This window comes from Tinamus guttatus, unplaced genomic scaffold (assembly GCF_059628265.1).
Source record: "Tinamus guttatus ecotype Peru unplaced genomic scaffold, ASM5962826v1 Tinamus_guttatus_pri_ptg000599l, whole genome shotgun sequence".
NCBI lineage: Eukaryota > Metazoa > Chordata > Aves > Tinamiformes > Tinamidae > Tinamus > Tinamus guttatus.
This window is the reverse complement of record NW_028289133.1, coordinates 3,641,895-3,660,398: the sequence shown is the minus strand read 5'-3', so window position 1 is coordinate 3,660,398 and position 18,504 is coordinate 3,641,895. Positions and strand designations below refer to the sequence as shown.

At 40.7% G+C, this 18,504-nt stretch overlaps 1 protein-coding gene across 2 annotated transcripts in view; it reads left to right on the top strand.

The window, feature by feature from the left end:
• RHEB (Ras homolog, mTORC1 binding) overlaps positions 1 to 15,868 on the top strand; it is a 32,866-nt gene extending 16,998 nt beyond the window's left edge. The window contains exons 3-8 of one of the 2 annotated variants that reach the window (XM_088534767.1): positions 3,010 to 3,077; positions 5,868 to 5,950; positions 9,737 to 9,793; positions 9,894 to 9,941; positions 10,463 to 10,544; positions 15,099 to 15,868. In XM_088534767.1, coding sequence (XP_088390893.1) covers positions 3,010 to 3,077; positions 5,868 to 5,950; positions 9,737 to 9,793; positions 9,894 to 9,941; positions 10,463 to 10,544; positions 15,099 to 15,191 — 431 coding nt within the window. In that variant the 3' untranslated portion in view covers positions 15,192 to 15,868. The remainder of the gene's footprint in view (positions 1 to 3,009; positions 3,078 to 5,867; positions 5,951 to 9,736; positions 9,794 to 9,893; positions 9,942 to 10,462; positions 10,545 to 15,098) is intronic. The other variant, XM_088534768.1, reaches the window with a different exon arrangement.
• Positions 15,869 to 18,504: the final 2,636 nt, after the last annotated feature.

Below are 18,504 nucleotides of genomic sequence, written 5' to 3'. Positions count from 1 at the left end.
CTTTCAGCTCTATGGTTCTGATTCTGTACAGGATCGTAGGACACTGGAAGTGTCTTGATAATTCCTTTTTATTTTCCTAGCTTGTATTTTTTTGATCTGTAATTAGCAGTACTAGTAAAAGGGCTTGAGAATTCTAGCTCCTGTGCTAGGAGTGGAGCTGGAAGATGTTGCGTTTTTCCAGTGTTTTATGGCAGCCTACAAAATCTTGCCAACTTTCATCTTGTGGTAGTGTCACAAAACCTGAGACAATTCTCTATTTTTTTCATTTCAGCTGGTTTGCCTCTGTAGAATAGGAATATTTAGTATTTACTAACACCAAACGGTGCACTGGAGTTAATATTTTCATTGCGAGTTGCTTAGTCTTTAGAATTTGTGCTCAAATGATGAGTCTGCCACCAAACATTGGAGTTATTGGACAAAGAGGCACAGCGCTTAAGCCTTCAACTGTAAGGACATGACCTAATATTCCAGTATTTTTACTTTGCAGTATAAAAATAACCTTCTTTGGTTAGAAAATGCAAATGTGTATACAACTCACTGCACCCACAGCCTTGCAGTTTTGTCCTTGTTTGTTGCTAATTTGGTGACTTTACATTGAATCAAACTCGATGTGATCCCCCTAGTCCCCAAGAAGCTCTTGCCCAGCTCCTCTCAGTCCTCCCTGGCTGCTTTTTGCTTTCCAGAGCTGCCAAGGGGTTCCTAGAAGTGTCCCACGCTGCCTTCCCAAGGGTGGGAAGGCGGCTTCTGCGAGAGCTCGAGATTAGCTGCATTGAATTACACATCTTAAAGGTTATAAAAGATGTCCTGACAGATTAGCAGCAGGTATTGACTTTGGAATGAAGATAAGATAGGCCCTAATGGAGAGCTGCAGAAAGGGATAGCCGAGGAGCTCTGACAAGGTGGCTTGATGTAGTAATCGGCAAGCAGCTCTGCGAGAACAATTTTCTGCTGCTCTTACCTTACTCGGCAGTGCCAGTGATTGCTGGGGATCTCGGAAGGGAAGATCTCCCCGGGGCAGAGGAGAGCAGCATGTGTGTAGAGTGGTTGGTGTAAACCCATCGCTTTACTAATCACACTTAATACAGCTTTCCCGGGATTGATTTCTTAGCAGGAGCTTTAACAAGCATCAGCAAGGAAAAAGGAATTATTGATTATGACTTAGACCAGATTTGGGATCGGGAAGCGTGCTCTGCTTTGTGCTGGAAGTCTACTGGTGAGCTCTTCTTGCCCAGCCTCTGGTAACTCCTCCACTCGTTTTCTTTGTCACAGTTGGATTTTTTTGGTGCCTCTGCTTGGTTTATTCTAGGTTTCTAGAATGGTCTGCAAAGCTGCCGTCTGTCTCTGTCCCTTTTTAAATATTAGCTCATAAGCTTCTTGAAAACACTTTGCAGTTTGCAAAGTGTGGTATGTAGGTATGTAAAGTGTCAGAAGACTAGAAAGTTAAATGTACCTGGAAATATATTGTATCTCTCCAGATGAGTGTGTTTTGTCTTATTTGAAGCAGTCATTTTGTAGCAACCCTGTGTGTTGTTGTCCTCAAAGAATCAGTTTCTACTCCCACTGTAGTACTCCCACCGTAGCAGAAGGGTAACTCCTCTTGTAGATTCTCACCTCATAACCCTAAAACTTTGTGCAGGGATGACAGCAGTGTCCCAGGGTGGGTGACTTGATGGCGACTTGTCCACTCTGCACGTGAGCTCTGCCTCATGCCCCTCTTTGGAGATGGACAGGGTATGGCAGGAATCCTCTTGAGGCTTCATTCAAACCACACTTACCAGGAATCTAATGGAAACGATGTGTTTGCTTTAGGCTAAACCAAAACCTAAAACTAAGGCAGGCTATCTATTGAATGAGCCCTTTTTAGAGAGATAAGTCTTAAAAATCCCCTTGGTTTACTAGGCAGCCGTGGATCCTCCAGCGAGGAGTCAGACCACTTACTTGAGATAATACCCACGTTGTGAAGGCCTGATGGGGCAGCAGGCGTTGCTGGTGAGCAGGAGGAGGGTTGGCTAGCTTCAGTTTATAAGAACCAACACACACACACACACACACATATATAAAATGTAAAAGGAGTAGGTAGGCATGAGGCAGACCAGTTGAACAGAGATCCTTCAACCTCACAGCTCCTGGGAAGCTGTGAGACTGTTCAGGTTCTTGTGCCTGTTGGTACTCAAGTAGGGGAGGATGTTGATCCTTGCCGCGTGCGTCGGTGATGTTGGTAACCGCTTTAGGGGAGCGCGTGCGAAGCGTGAGGTGGGAGCCGGGGCTCGTGTGTCCGCTCGCCTCACGCGGCGTCGCCCCACACAGTCGCTTCGGTGGCTCCACGACGCAAACGCTGAGGGACGGCACGTGCTGGCGCTTCGTCACCCCCACACGAGGAGCACCTCTCAGCTCAGAACTTAATGTAGTCCCTGACCGAGGAGCAGGTAGGCTGCCAGCCACAGCAAATGTAAAAGAAACACGTGAGCTTAGAGCTACGTCTTGATTATTTGGGTTTAGCATATTCAAAGTTAGTCTGTGTATGTCTTGCCCCAGAGATTTTTTTTTTTCTTCCCCCCCCCCCCCAGTCTGGGTCATTTGCCTCGTGGTATTTCCATTTAGGGAACTGATCTCGTTGAACTGCTTTGAAAATAGGGAAAATACCCTGTGCTCAGTTTAAAGTAAGCTTTGATGCTAATGGTATTTAAGTGTTTCAAGTTAACCACAGAATAGAGTTGCCTTGAAGTCTCTTTGAAATACATGTAAAAAGTCGTCTTTGTTCCTTCCTTTAGAGTTGCTTAAAATTAAAACCTGCTGCATCCAATGTGGGAATCTTCTGGAATTTGAAATTGTAAAGTAAATTTCATAGTTTCAGCGTTTGCGATATGATAGTTGAAAGCCCAGTCACCTGATTTAGCCTCCTGCTGCTTAAAATGTATTTAATGTTTAAACTCATTGCTGCAGAGCAGTGATTGCTGATCTCTTCCTTGCTTGTAACTCTCAAATGTGTATGTGTTTCTTGTGTTCTAGCTTTTACAAAACTGATCACAGTAAATGGCCAAGAATATCATCTTCAGCTGGTTGACACTGCTGGCCAAGTAAGTATTTTTTTGAATATTTCTTCGTGATTAAGGCCACAGGTGTTCATACTACAGTAGAACTACATTGGTAGAGACCCGTGCATTTGAAACTGGAGTTTAATTTAAATGACACTGCATCACTGTTACACGCTCACCAAAGAGCATTGTTTTTATGGTGTTTATTTAAAGGCTCCTTCAAGCCCCCTATCTTGCTGTCCAAACAGTAGCTATTGTTTAAAGTAGATAATGTCTAAAAAAAAGTACAGAAGGAACCATTTTTATTCAAACATACCAAATGTCTGTGGTTTTTAAGTAGCCCCTTAATGTTGATGGACCAAACTGACAGTTCCTGCTTCAGCTGGAGAACATCAGTTTGATAAACTGGCCAGAAGTTGTTCATAACTCCTTTTTTTCTTTGCACACACCAGCTCCACCATGGTAATTTTGCATTTATAAAGTGTTCCAAAGAGGTAGACAGAAGTGCATCTAAGCAGCGCTACCTGTGAGCTAGCACAGTTTGCTTAAAATTTTAATTAAGTGATGGTTCATGCTGGCTTCCGAGCTGTACCGAACAGGAATGTAGGATGAGGCCTCGTGTCCTGTGACACGGTCAATAGGCTTCACGAAATACAAGTTTCATTAAGTGGTGCTGCTTGTCAGGGCTTGTAGGCGAGTGTACGTTCCAGGCACAAAAATGCTCTGAAAGGCTTTATTAAAAGGGCAGGAGCAGGGGGGCAGTGTTAAACTCTTGTCTTCTTGTTTGAATTTACTACTGTTTACATGATCTGTCCTGCTGTGAGTTTGATATTGTTCCTGTTATGAGGTTTTCTGAACTGAGTGGCATTAAATAATCATAGCATGGACAAATACATTGCTAGTACTCAAGACCTGAAGGCTGCAGGAGGACACTTGTTCCTCGCTGGGGAGTATTCAGAAAGGCTGTGCCACTTCTGTGTCCCTTTTTTAGAGAGAACTGTAGGACTGAATAACCTGGCTTTATTTATGTATTGCAAGCTTGTGCTGGCCACCATTGCACTCTTTCCATAGGAGCCTTAGGCGTGTATATAGCATAGGAAAGTTGCAGTGTAGATTGGTACTTAAAAACGTGCTTAGAAAAACATATGCTTAAAAACAAAGTTAGATCCACATTGCGTTGTCACTTACCAAAGTCCTTGATTTGACTCAGGAATTCCAGGAAGCGGAATGGTAGGGGCGTGGTTGGCTTTTTTATTTATTTATTTACTTTAACTTCAAACAAGCCAAACACTTTTAAGCCATGAACAAGAAACACTTGAGGCTGCGGCACTTATTTTGCTGCTCCTTTTCTGTCCCTCATCTCTTTACCTTTTGTGACCATCCACTCAGATTTTACACATTTCAGATCTCAGATTTCATGTTCTGGAAACAGGTGTCCCAGGATGGTGGGATCACCAAAGAGAAGTGTCAGAGCACATCTTATCTAACCCTGTTCTCCAAATGACGCTGTCCCGAGGAATTCCAGATAAAGCCAAATATCTGGGCTTGCACTTTCACCCGTCACACACGCAGAGCAGCTCTGATTCCTTCTGTGTTGACTTTTGGATTGCAGGGCAAACTGGAGCAGTAGTTTGGCATTTGCACAAAGATGGGGGTGGCTTATCCTCAGTGTTGAGCTGTAAAAGCACACAAGGGCATCCTTTATAATGTGTTATTTTCTAATAGCTTTTGGTGGAATCTGTGAAGAGTTGCTTTAATTTTTTTTTCCCCCATTTGCTTGTTAATGGAAACTTGGTTTCTTTTAGCTATCTAGCCTCAAGCTGACTGATTGCACAGCTCCATCTGCTCAGTCATGACAATATACATGGAAGTTATGTAATCTTTAAGCTAAAATTAATGTCTTAGGAAGCACAGGTTGAAAAAAGTGAGAACTTACATTAAGATGTATCTACATGAAGATCTACATTATGTAGATGTATCTGCATTATATACCTACATTAAGATGTATAGTTTTTGTCAAAATGTAAATGTTCCCTGAGAATATTTATTAAAATATTTATTAACATGTAATTTATAGGGTTTTTTTCCCCTGCAGTCTATCTTCTTTCAAATCTGTTTCATTAATCTTTTAGGGCAACCTATTTTCTATATGGGAAAATAAATTCAGTGATTGATTAACTTTTTTTTTTAATGAAACATTTGCAACTGCCATTTGCCACTTGCTAGTTATCATAAAGCTACTAATAAGTAATAATTCTTCCATTTATAGTTGATAAGCTTTAGTTAGCTCTTAAGCTGCAGTTGCTCAGTTCCCTGCAGATCTCTTAAATAACTCTGGTGTGTTTAAGTGCCACTTAAAATATCAAACTGCTAGATCCTGTCTTCAACTGTTGAAATTTGGAATTTTGCTGGAAATGTATCGCTAGCAAGATAAGAGGTGTAACTGCTAATTAGGGATAGTGCTGAGTGGATGTTTTGTACTAACATAAACTGATAATTAAGCATGGTAAGAGGATTTGGAATAGCTTTAGCTGATCCTTGGTCTTAAAGGGAATTAACCAGAAAGGCTGTTGATTTTTTTTTTTTTTTTTTTTAAGAGTATACAGAATAACTCAGGCTGTGTTCCGGACTTGCTTCACTTTCTTTTAATTTCAGAAGGATAGTATATTATGATGGAGGAGGGGGAAAAAAACCACCCTCAATTCTTGAATTTCTACATATGAAAGTCATACACTTCAGATTTTATAAATGCTATTAACTGCTCATGATTTGGTAGTATCAAGTTTTGAACTGTGGCAATAAGTAACTTTAAATGCAATATTCCTTCCACAGGATGAATACTCCATATTTCCTCAGACTTACTCCATAGACATCAATGGATACATTCTTGTTTATTCAGTCACGTCAATAAAAAGGTAGTAGAATTTGCTATATTTTCATGATCCAGGTAGCAACCAGATGCATTCTGGGCTCAGCTCCTGGCTCTGCTGTATTTTGTTTACACGTGTATAATTCATGAATTCCCTTATAAGTAAAATGGAAATAAAAATCAGTGGCTTTTCAGAAACCTCACTTCAGATCCAAATGTCACAGGCATTTTGCTAACTAATGAAGATACTGAGTAAGAAACAAGAAGAATTGAACTCTGTGGTGAGGTGTAAGTAAATGTATATAGATTGATTTCAGAAATAAGTAGAGTTCATTACTCCAGCATCAGATGGAAAAACAGAGTTAAACGTGAGCTGAAAGGGCATCGCACGCTTCTGTGAATCACCTGGCTCTTGGCTCAGCCCCTCAGCCTTGTAGCTTGTTACAGTCCTTGAATTTCTTTGACTTCCTTCTGTCTTACCTCGTTCTTGTTAATCATCAAAAACTGCTCTACAGATACCAATAGAGGACTCCTGGCCTGTGGAGAGACTCTTGCAGTGCTGCACTAATATCCTTTTGAGAGATTTTCCAGGGAATATTACCCTCATCCTAGTTCACGATGGTCCCTCCTGACGTTAGGATTGATTCCATCATAACTGGAATCCATCATATGCTTGTAAAAGCATTTCAGGTTTCTTGCCAGGCTTTGCCATCTTCCATTATTTTGTCTCCTTCTGATTTTCTTGCTTTGATTAAATACTAGTCTGAATAGGTCTTAGGGTGTTTTTGGTATTTCACATCTTCAATATGACAGCTAAAATAAGCAATAACTTCTCAGTTCTTATTTGAGAAAAATGTTTAAGACCTGAGGCCTTTCACTTCATCCCTACAGGAGGGTAAGGGGTTGTTGCCTCTTCATACATAAGAGCTGGTTCTCCAAAAGGCAAAATAGAAAGTCACAGCTTTTATAAATCATGTGCCTTTTCCTCTGAACTAGACAAAATTAGGCATCTCAAGTGCACTTATGGTAGCTTATGTTAAAGCTTAACAGCCTAGATAAAAGATTTTTTTTTTTCCTGTGGTATTACTTAAATAGAAACCAGTTATGGTAAAAATACTTATAGGAGAGGATATGCTAAGACCTGTGCGGGTAGATATGATATGCATCAATACTAGTCTTAATCAACTTATTGCAAATTTTTCTTTCTTCCTGTAAACTTCCAAGCATCAATATATGCCCTGTTCTATACATAAGCTTCTGTTCTAGATAGTAGAGCAGAGATCTTCACAGTACTGCAGCTCAGATGACTCCCTAGGCAGTCAGACTACACTCACTGCTTTGGTTCCTGTCACTTGAGTCAAAGTACATATTGATCTGAGTATTGACCTAGCAGAGGAACAGCTTTGACAGCAAGCAATGCAAATAGCTTTTTTTTTTTTTTTAAAAAAAAAAAAAGAGAGAATCATCCCTGCTAAACTCCAGTGGGAAGTTTAAATGGAACTTGAGCAAAAGCTGATGCCCTACTTTTTTAATATTCCCAGACTCAGCAGCAAGGCTACTGAAAGGCTTTTGCTCTAGTTTAGCTTAATTAAATTCCAATTTTGTATCCTGCTAAGTTTTGTGATTTTTGTATAACACATTTATCTGTCAGTTTGTAAATTTTGGGTTCCCTTCACACGTTGATAGCTTTACTGTAACACTGTTTGTTGGACTGAATTGGAAAGGTCTTTGTGGTATTTAGATCTCTTGCTGTTTTAGGACTCTGTTACTCTTTTATCTATTTCAAACTCTGCCCCTGGTTTTTACTTTGGAAAGTTTTCTAAATCCTTTAGTTCATTTAGTCGAGCCAATTTCATTCCTAGCAGATCTTAGCAACTTGTTTCTCTGTTGGTATTTTATTTGAATTTAAATAGTACTTATCTTTTGATGTCCACCTTGATCTGCTAATAGAGATGGGCTGTTTCTGCTTAGTCTTTTTTAGCTAAAAACTGAACTCTTGAGCTCTGCTAGATAAGCAGTTATACCAAATGTGGAAATGAAGAGAATTAGGTGCATAAAGAGTCATATTTCTGTAGAACATTTAGCAGAACTGGACACTGGAACCTCAGGAGAGGAGTCACTGGAGTCCTGTGCAAGGGCAATGGCATCTTCCTAGCTCTGCTGGAAACGGTGTCCCTAATAGGTGTACTAATAGTGAAAAGGAATTTCACTAATAGGAAAAAGGAAGCTGTGAATTATTTTATATTAGCAGTTCAGATATCCTGTAGCTAGTGCCCCGTTGCTTCACGCTACAGACCATGTGTCTGCTCTGTAGCCCATCTCATTTCTTTCCCCCTTTCAGTTTGCAGGGTCACCTCGCTGCTCGTGTAGTGGTGCCTCTGAGTTTTGTCACAGGCAAGCTCCAGTTAACTCATTTTTTGAAATAATTAGAAGAAAGTGAAAATCAGTTGTAAGACCCATTTCTTGAGACCAGATTTTTCACTAATAACTTTTCAGCATAAGCTGCTTGTAACTTCAAGTGTTTCCTTTGATTCCTACATTTTTCTATTTAATATGTAGCATCATACTTGAGCTATTAATACGAAGTTGTGCCAGACTAAGCCACTACTTTTATTTGCGAAGAACTGGCTTCCGTAAGAGGAGGACTGAGCTGAACATTGAAGTGTTGGGTTCTAGCCCACCCCTTTCACTTGCATTTGTTGTCTCTAAAATTACTGCCGAAGTCTGACAACCAGACCTCGTTGACACAAAATCCTTTCTAACTCTATAGTAACCTTTCTTGTTTCGGAAGTGAGAATTTTTAATGATTTAGATGGCTTGAATAGCACTTGTAGGCACCAGTTCTTTTAGAAGTGTGGGTTGGAAGTGCATTTGAATGCTGCTCTATTTTTAAGTGTCTGAATTCTAATTAAAATGCAGTGCAAGTCAAGATACTGCCTGTGGCTAACAACCTCGGAAACTGGAAAAGTTTTGGTCCCTTTTTTTGTTGCAATGTATTTGCATGTCTAATCTGTGCTTCTGTCTTTAAACAAAACTGAATTGTGCCCTTCGTGTATGGATGTTTTTCCATAGTGCAATTGGAGGAGCACAACATCTACTCTTTAATCCTGTCTATAACCCCTTCTGAAAAGTGCTAAATGTCACATGCAGTGGACTTTGTTAGCGAGGCCTTAGGCTTCTGGGCATTTCATGGTACTGCTTCTTATCTCCAGCCATTCAAAATTCATGTACATTATAGGTGAGCAGACAAATATTTCAATAACCACTGTTCCAGCACCACCTTGCAGATCAGTTCGCTTGCGTCCCATAGAGTTATAACTTGGGTGTCTCTTGTCTTTCATGTGCATGAAACCATAAAATTCTGTCTGAACCAAGTTTTTTTTTTAAAAAACAATGTATTATGTTAAGGCAGAGTGCACTTAACTGGATCCTACTTTGGAGCTATGCTTTAATTTGAAAGGCTCATCCAGGTTTGTTGGACTGTAGTAATTAAACTTCTTACTGCAGTTACAAAGCAGGTGGGGGTGGGGGGAATATTTTCTTAGTATTAATGTATTAGATGCATTGATCCTAAGTAATGTTACTTATTTCTGCAAATACCATAACTGGGGAGGCTATAATGCTAGGCAGAAGAATAGCCTTTTGTCATTTCTGGGCTCATTTTGTGTGTTTTGTGCAAGTCGGTAGCACTTTCAGCATCTCTGCCGTTGGGCCACTGTCCATAGAATAAGCTTTAAACACGGCAGTCTACGTGTTCAGTTAATTGCTTGTGTTTCGGGTATTAAGGATAAACATTGGAGTGCATGTGTGACTTCATCCCTTTATTTTGCAGTTTTGAAGTGATAAAAGTTATCCATGGCAAGTTATTGGATATGGTGGGAAAAGTCCAGTAAGTAGTGACACTTTCATCTCATTTCATTGCAGGCATGTTACTAGTACTTTGTTCAGTATACTATAACTATTCTGAAGTTCTGAACTTTCTTTCACAGAATACCCATTATGCTGGTTGGAAATAAAAAAGACCTGCATATGGAACGGTATGTGAACTCCAGTCTGTGTGAAATGCAAGACAGCAGCAGGCATTCCTGTGGCTGCAGCGCAGTAGTTTTGTTCTTGGCTTTTCATAACTGAAATTTTTTAAAAAAAGAAGGTTAAAATAAGGTGCTGGCAAAGGAATCGTGTCCAGAACGTGAACTAAGAGCCATGAACTTTTGTTCTAATGTTGATTTGTGCTACTAGATTCCAAGGACAGTGGTTTAACACTTTTTAACACTTCTTTTTCAAAACAACTAGCAGGAGTGTATTTTTCACAACCTTAGAACATTAGGTGATATTACAGACTATAAAAATGAAACTGCTTTGGGACAACTGCTTTTCTAGGTCACTCAAGTTTTACCTGGCTCAGTAGTGATTTGGCAATAGCCAATAGCAGATGCTCTCACAAAAAATCTTATAATAGGTATTTATATGTTTTGGTGCTCTGATGATTTTCCTGAAGTACAACAAATTCCATTTGTTCTGCAAGTTGTCAAGAAACACAATTTTTCTTTTTGGTCAGGGTGATCAGCTATGAAGAAGGGAAAGCTTTAGCAGAATCCTGGAATGCAGCTTTCTTGGAATCTTCTGCTAAAGAAAATCAGGTAACAGATTAAGTTTGACTTTATTTGAATAATAACATCATGGAATGTTTCTATAATCTCGCTCAAAGGAAGCTAAAATAATATGTTTGTGCTCAACAGGTATTTTTGTAGGTGGTTGGGAATAAAATGGCTGTCTGCATTGAGGTCCAAATAGGCAAGTTTTTTCTTGTCTCTGTGAACAAAAAGAGAAGTGAAGAACTGAAAGTTTAACTTCACTGCATGTAGCAGAAGTCGGTGACAAACAGAAACTTAAATCTGTGGTGTGGCTGGAGCAGGGTCTGTGGTTGCTACAGCTACCTTAAACAGTGGAGCTCGTGCGGTTGCAGAGGAGTAGACTGCTACAAGGGAAGAACCTTGTGTTTTAAGGACTAAGCAAGACTGTTGCTGTAATATGGAAAATAAAGGTTTCAGGAGCTCAGTTACAACCCAGCAGAGGCAGCTGGGCGTTGCACATGAAATGGCATCATTTCTGAAACTGCAGATATAGGAGAGAGTCAAGAGGACACTGCCAGGCTAGTTCAAAATAAATGAGTCCATATTAGTCCTTATGCAGAAGAAATGCTTATCTTGGCCTGTGTTTAACTTAGGGTATCACATCCTCAGCCTCCTGATCATCTCAGTGTAGTCAAAGGGTCCTAGAGCTAGAACAGAGCTTGTTTAAACAGCCTTTTCTTCCCTCCTTTCCATGCCCAAAAGCAAAACAAATAACCTGTTTGGTAGCTTCTGAAACTACTGGCAGTAAGCAGTTGTGTGAAGTTGGATTTTCCTCGGGAAGAAAAACTTGCTGGAAGAAACTTTCTCTCTCTCTCTAGATGTGCACAATCTGGATTTAGTTTATAAGTACTCGTGTTTCTGGCTACATGTCTCATTAACCTTGTCAAAATTGGGCTTAAAATATGAAATTTCTTGATATCTCTATACTGCTTGAGTGGTTCAAATGCTAACTTGCTAACTCACTAATCTAAAGAAAAAATCATTCAAAGCACGCGCGCTCTCTCTATATATATATTTTTAGCAATTTAATACTTCTGTTGCGTGGTCTGTTTAAGAGCGAACTAATCCTATCTTGCAATATATCTTTCTGATAACTTTTTTGAATTTTATTTTGCTGGTTCACTTCCCCCTCGCCTCCCCCAAAAGGGTGAATTTATGCAAAAAAAGCTGCAAGTTTTATATGATACTTTGCATGTCTTGCATCTTAAATTGCTGCACTAACAAAAGCCCATTGCCTGCCATGTATTTGTGTTTGTTCCTTAGTCCAGAGAATGGTTTGCAGATTGTCTGTATTGTTAAACTATGTTGCCAGTTGAAACATTTACATCAAAATGTGTAGGCTTTGTGGAAATAGGAAGGGTAGCTGTATGTCGGGTATTCAAACTTCTGTCATGTCCTGTACAAATTCAAAGGAAAATCAGGAATTCTGTCAGTTCTTGCTGTTCAAGTTGTTCTTGCCAGGTCTCCTGTAAAGCCTGGTCACTGGGTAATGCAGGTTGCTACAAGGGGAGATTTTCTGTCTCAGGAGACAGAAGCAGGGGCTTTAATACAGTTCCTGCTGTTAAGGTCATGCCTCTTGCATAAGATGCTTGGTAAATTTGGCCAGCTTCAGAGCGTAGAGGGATCGTGTGTCATTGCTGAGATGGTGCCCACAAAACTGAGCGTCTTCCGGGCCATCGGCTGTGGTTCCTGGGGAGATGTGGGATGCACAGAGGAAAGCTTGGAGGAGTTAAAAGCTGGAGCAGCTGCCTTAGCCTTTTAGCAAACAGGTGCTGAGGAGCCCTTAGCTTTGAGGAAGGTGGAAAAATAGTGGCTTGAAAGCTAAGTATGAAGTCTAGGAGAACTGAGGCACCAGGGGGAAGAGGAGGCTACAGGTAGGTAGGCCAGATAAGTGTCCTCTCTTACGAGTTATATCAGAAGCATCTCTGCATTCATGGCTTGTTTCCACCAGATCATAGTCTGGCAGAATCTAAAAGGCTCATATTTAGACTTCTGGTAAGACAGACCATCTTTCCTTGCTCTGAAATTGTGTCTGGTTTGGAGAGCCAAGTGTGTATTTTGAACCTGGTTACAGGGCTTGTCGATTCTCCTGGTATCGGCTGTTCACCTTACGTCAGTCCATATTCCCAAGAAGCCTGCAGACACTTGGAGGTCTTTGTTTTCTTGGAGGTTCATCAAGATCTTCCCCTGACTGGGCTTGGTACAGCAGATGTAACTGGTCTATCAAAGCTAACTCCAAACTCCCTCTAAAACTGTGGTTCAGGTTCATTTTGTTTTTTGGAAAGCTAATTTAATGCATAGAGAGATGACCTGAAATAGATTTGGAATTTAAGCCTAACTTCAGGAGCTTAGAGCTTTCTTGTGGAACTCCCAGCACTGTTACCTCTAAGACATAGTATGGTGCTTCCTTTTCCTCTTAATCCTAGTTTAAAAAGAAGGAATGATTTGAAAAACAACCAGAATCCAAACTGATCTTAAACTCAATAGAAGTTGGAAGCCAGCATATACTGGCAGAATTTAGGGAATAAAGAGCAACCAAGCTGTCGTCTTCTAGCTGGGCTAAACTCATTAGACGAACTTTTTTTTAGGAGGGAGTCACAAATTTATCTAGCTCTGACCAAAACAAAATCCATTCAAAATGCAGTTGCTTGAGCATTGCTGCTTTTCCAAGAGTTCTTTTTCATCTTCAGGCTCAGCAGATGCAGTATTCAGTGTGTGCTCTAAAGCAGTTCAGGATCTTAGCCCTGTCCCAGAATTCTGGAATGTTTTTATTTAGGAGACTGTGTTTGGACTGGCAAAGGATCAGAAAAATTCTCTTCCTTACCTTACCATTGTTCAAGTTCTTTTGCCCAGTCCTCAGCCAAGATCAACTCATGCGAGCAGTTTATTTCAGAAAGTAAATTCTCAAGTAGTCTGATATTTGTGTTATTTCTGGGGGCCTGAATTAGGGACCCCTGTGGGTAACCTGGAGCACAAGGATTAAACGTGCAGTGAAACGGGATTTTGTGTGCAGTAGATGAACAAGCCTCGTGGCCTGCGCCATCCCGGAGAGTTGTTGACACTGTGTTTCCAACAGAACCTGCAGGTTCTCGCTGGACAGAGCGAGTTGTGGCTTTAATTGGTGTTTTTAAAGAGGAATATGAGGAATTTATACATTAATATGTATAAACTGTACATAAAACATTGAAAATGCCAACTCTAAGTAATGAAACACTGGTATATACCTTAGTGTATTGGTATATTTGCAGTATATTTGTAAACCAGCAGGTTTGCACCAAGGGAAGCTTCACTAGTTGAGCCCGTTTGAGCTGCAGTCCTGTCCAGGTTTCTCCTAGAATCCCATTTTCCCAGGAAATGCATTGCCCAGTTCTAGGCGCATGGACCCCCTCTGTCAGACCCTGGATTGCAGGGAAGCTCCCTGATATGGAGAAATACTCTATTCCCACTGGTTAGGTATTCTAAATAATTCCTGACGTGATACTGTGCACATGTATGGGAAATAGTAAAATTCAATCTATTCTTGTTACGATTACTTTAAGAGTTTGCAGGACTAGTTTAGTCAATGAGAAGAATTTGGAAGTGATCCAGTTAAGAATTATGCCTTGTGGAGGAGCAAAAACATCTGCCTGGTCAAAACATGTGGTAATAAATCAGAGTGCTCTTGAGCATGCTGATTCAGAACAAAACAGTTGTTTTTTTAATTCCTTTCCTCATAATGTGATCACTTTTACATAAACAACATGCCTCCTTTTTTAAAATCGTGTGCACACTTGGTATTCATGAAATTAACTGGCTAGAATTAGGTGATCTGCAAGTGACATGTTAGAGGTGCTGGGGACCAGCACTGATCAATACATGAATCTTTAATTTTGAAATGTCATAATGCAGACCAGCACTTCAACATTGACTGATGTGTAGGGGTTTTTCATTACTTTTGAGGTAAATTCTGTTATGTTATTATGTTATGTTGCCTGTTGTATTTTTGAGTGTCTTAATGGATGCCAGTAGCCCTAAAAGCCCTTAAAACTGAGCGTGTCTTAAAAACAGGTTTGCTGTGTGCGGTATTTATTACAAGTAGAGTCAGTGCTTGAAGCTGAAAAAATGTCTTTTCTTCTGTAGTTTCATGGAGCTTAAAGCTTGCTTGGAGAAAACAAATTGGCTTATTTTGTGGAGAAGCGAAACATCCAAATCTTCAGTGCTGTCAGTCACCAAGCACAAACTTTCTATTTAAAACACTTGAAATATAAAACCGAATTACAGTAATTGGCTTTCTTTTGATACGCCTCAGTTGAAACTTATTCCTTCCTGCAGTGATAGAGAAAATAGTTTGGGATTGTTGTGAAGAAAGGGATTACCCTCTCCTTCCAAAAGGCCTTGTTCAAAACTGAAATGACCATGTTTTTCCTCTCTGCTCTTCCACTTCGAAATATGATTTGAACGTATGTTTGAGCATACACACTGGGGTAGCCAGCGGAATTGTGCTGATATAACTTTTTTTTTTTTTTTCCCAGTAATCAGTAGTTTCTTCCCACCCACTGATCTTGTCCCCTCTCTTTGCAGACTGCCGTGGATGTTTTTAAGAGGATAATTTTGGAGGCAGAAAAAATTGATGGGGCAGCTTCACAAGGGAAGTCTTCATGCTCAGTAATGTAATTCCACTGCAAAACACGAAAACACTGGGAATACATTCTACCTGAAGAAGCAAAACTGCCCATTATCTTTAAGGATAAACTATGCTTTTTTTCTTTTTTTGTTTTTGTTTTTTTTTTTCTTTTTTGTTTTCCTTCTGTTAACTTGAAAGATACAGTTGGTTTGGAGCCTTTCCCTTCAGATTATGTTAAACTCTGACTCCTGTGCAAATGGCTTCACTTCCATTTTCAAATTTTAAGCAATCATATTTTCAATTTATATATTGTATTTCTTAATATTATGACCAAGAATTTTACTGGCATTAATTTTTTTCAGTGTAGTTTGTTGGTTAGAATAATCATCAAAATGATGCATATTGTTACACTACTATTAACTAGGCTTGGATATCAGTGTTTCTTTGTGTTAAATGTATACTTGTAAATAAAATAGCTGCAAACCTTAAAAGTTCTGTTCATAAATTTTTTTGTTAATTGTCCATGTTTAACTTGTTTTTGTGAAGAAGAAAAAAAAAAAGTTCACCTACTCACCTTAAGAGGAGGAGTAAGATCCTTGAAGCCAATGAATTCCTTGACTACTGCTAGAGAGTTGTTTGCTAGTGAACCAAACTATTTTTGCTACTAGAACTCCAGGCTGGCTGAGCAGCTCGGCTGTTCTTTGTGACAGTTGATGGAAATGAGCCGCAATTAACACATTTGTCTAATTTGGAGAGAGATGCTCGGGTTGCAAGTGGAACAGCCTGCGCTGGCTTTGCCTTCGTGTGACCAGAAGAGTCATGAACTAAGGGACACACCACCCTGTCGCAAGTAAGTGGCTCATAGACCCCTGCGCTGCAGATGGTTCGTGTGGACTTGTAACTAGGAACGCTTTGAGATTGAGGGGATTTATCCAGCTCGCGAGCTTAGACCTGCTTAAAAAAACAAAGATGTCATTTAAAATAAATTGAGTGTCTTGAACAAATTGATGTGGGCTATTTATCATGTATTTCTATATTTCTTTTACATCCAGCTGTCCCTGATAGAAGTGAGTGGGGGTCTCCTGGCAGCTTTGGCTACCTTTGCTTGACCCGTTGCAGGCCTTTGCTTGTTTTTTTTACAACAATCTTGAATCATTCTGGAACCAAACACTTTTTAAATACAGTGCCGTTGACCTACTTTGTATAGAATATGACACTGCAGTAGGAAAATGCTGTATATAAATGAAGTGTGTTTCAAAGGAACAGAAATGTGTGAGAAGACTTTTTATTTTTGGCAGGAGTAAAATGGAATAGAAACTTGTAATGGCTTTGCAACCAGAACTAGCTTTTGTATTTCAAGCAATGCTAAAAGATAAAAGTTGAGCATGTCTCATCTCATATTGCACAGGGGTTCCCTCATTAGTAAATAAATAGCTTAAAAACATTGGTTAATGATTATCTTGTAGGATATTTTTTTCCCAAAAAGATTACGTTATTCTGATGGTTCATCTGCCTTCCTGGCAAAAAGTTGCTCTTTGCAGTTTAACTTTAAAAATAATAAAAATGTCTTTTACCAAATACAGCAGCCACATTTATTGGTGTGGCAGGCGTTGGTTAGTTGGTTTAGGGTAGGTTTTTTGCTTTGGGATGAGTTTCTTGATGCAGGCTTTCTGAATTATTCGCAAAGAAAACCCCTGACTCTTCTGAAGTGTGAACTGGTTTTGCATTTCCTGCAGTGGTCGAAGAATCGTGTTGATCAGCTCTGTTTTCTTTGTCCTAACATGTGCTCATTCAGTAAAATAGTAAATTATTCCACTTGGCCAAACCTTCTGCTGGTAAGATCTAAAGAACAGCTGTTTGCACCAGTCTTGTAATGTTAATGGCATGTGTGGACAAATAAGACCCTTGAACTACCTCTGTGTGCAGAGATTTCAGTTGCTTTCTGAGGACGGCACCTTCCAGCAGACACCCAGGCTGGAAGATGCTTGAGGAGGCGGGTGGCCTCTTCTCTAACTTACAAGGTGGCTCCTTGGTGTGGGTGCTGTAACAACCCTAGAGAGCCCTGAAAGGGGATGGGTGCCCTTTGAAGCACTATCCTGGGGATTGATTCATTGCTTCTGTACGTAAACTGCTTCTTGCATGGACTCTGTATAATACTGTCCAGCAACCACTCCAGCTCTTCTAAAGATCTTGAGGGTTGTGACAAATGCTGTGTGGATTAAGAGGTTATAAAGGAAGCAAGAAGTTCCCAGCACAGGCTGGGAAAAGTTTGATATGCGCTTAATGGGAGTTAGCCTTACTTCTAGTGATAATTTCTGCTGAAGGTACAGAGCTCCTGTTTGAGCTGAAGTGGGCAAGCTTCACCTACTGTAAGGCAAGTTAAATGAGCATTAACTTGTCTGGATTTAAACTTTTGCAATTAAATAGCACTTTCCACCAAAGGAGAAAATAGGCAAAGGAGAGGCACAGCTTCTGCATTAGCTGCTGTCAGTCCAGCTCCTGGCTTTGTTGCACGAAGACGGAAGCTTTGAGCAGGCCGTGCGCTGAGCGCCAGGAAACCTGTGGGGCAGGCGCAGCTCCTGGCGGGAGGCGCGTTGCGGGCAGGCGGCCGCTGTGTGGTCACTGCTTCCCTGTCTCTGGGGCTTCTGTGCATAGGGAAGTTTATCCCTGCTGCTAAACCTTGTGACGGAGAAGGTTTGAAGGCAGCCGGGTTTGGCTCTGGGGCACCTTCTCTCCTCAGTGAAGGTGTTTTGCAAGGCTGGCGGTTGATGAACGCGCTTCGTTAGCGAAGCGTGGAAATGGGTTGACTCTGTGTGTCTGTGGTGACGGTATTGTGGGGTTTGGACCAAGCAGACATCCGTGTTCCTTGACCAAAGGCACAGCAGCATAGACTAAAATTGCACTTTGGTTAGGCAGTTCTTGTGTCGTTGGAGGAAACAAAGCAAACCTGAGGCTTTCCATTTCTCAGCCGCTCTGAACAGAAATTCCTACGAACAAATTTGCGTCCAGGAAGTGAATGAGGATCTTGTGCATTGCTATGGCACTGAAACAAAAAGGGGAACCTACATCCTTATCCATATTCCATTTCCAAAGAAGCATGTGCCATCACACACCTTTGCAGCTAGAGAGCTCGTGGCACTACGTGGTGCGGGTGTTGCAGGCCCCTGTGCCACCAGGGCTTGGCACCTCTGTGCCACCAGGCAGGAACGCGCTGGAGACGGAGGCAGCGTCCGCACCCCTGCTTGATGGGCTCACGCTGCTAATTACCAGTGCTTGGCTGTAACCCCTTGAGGAGGAGAGATCAACAGGTTCTATTTAGGCCTTATATAATCAGCACTGCTCATCTTCAAAGCATTCTGCTAA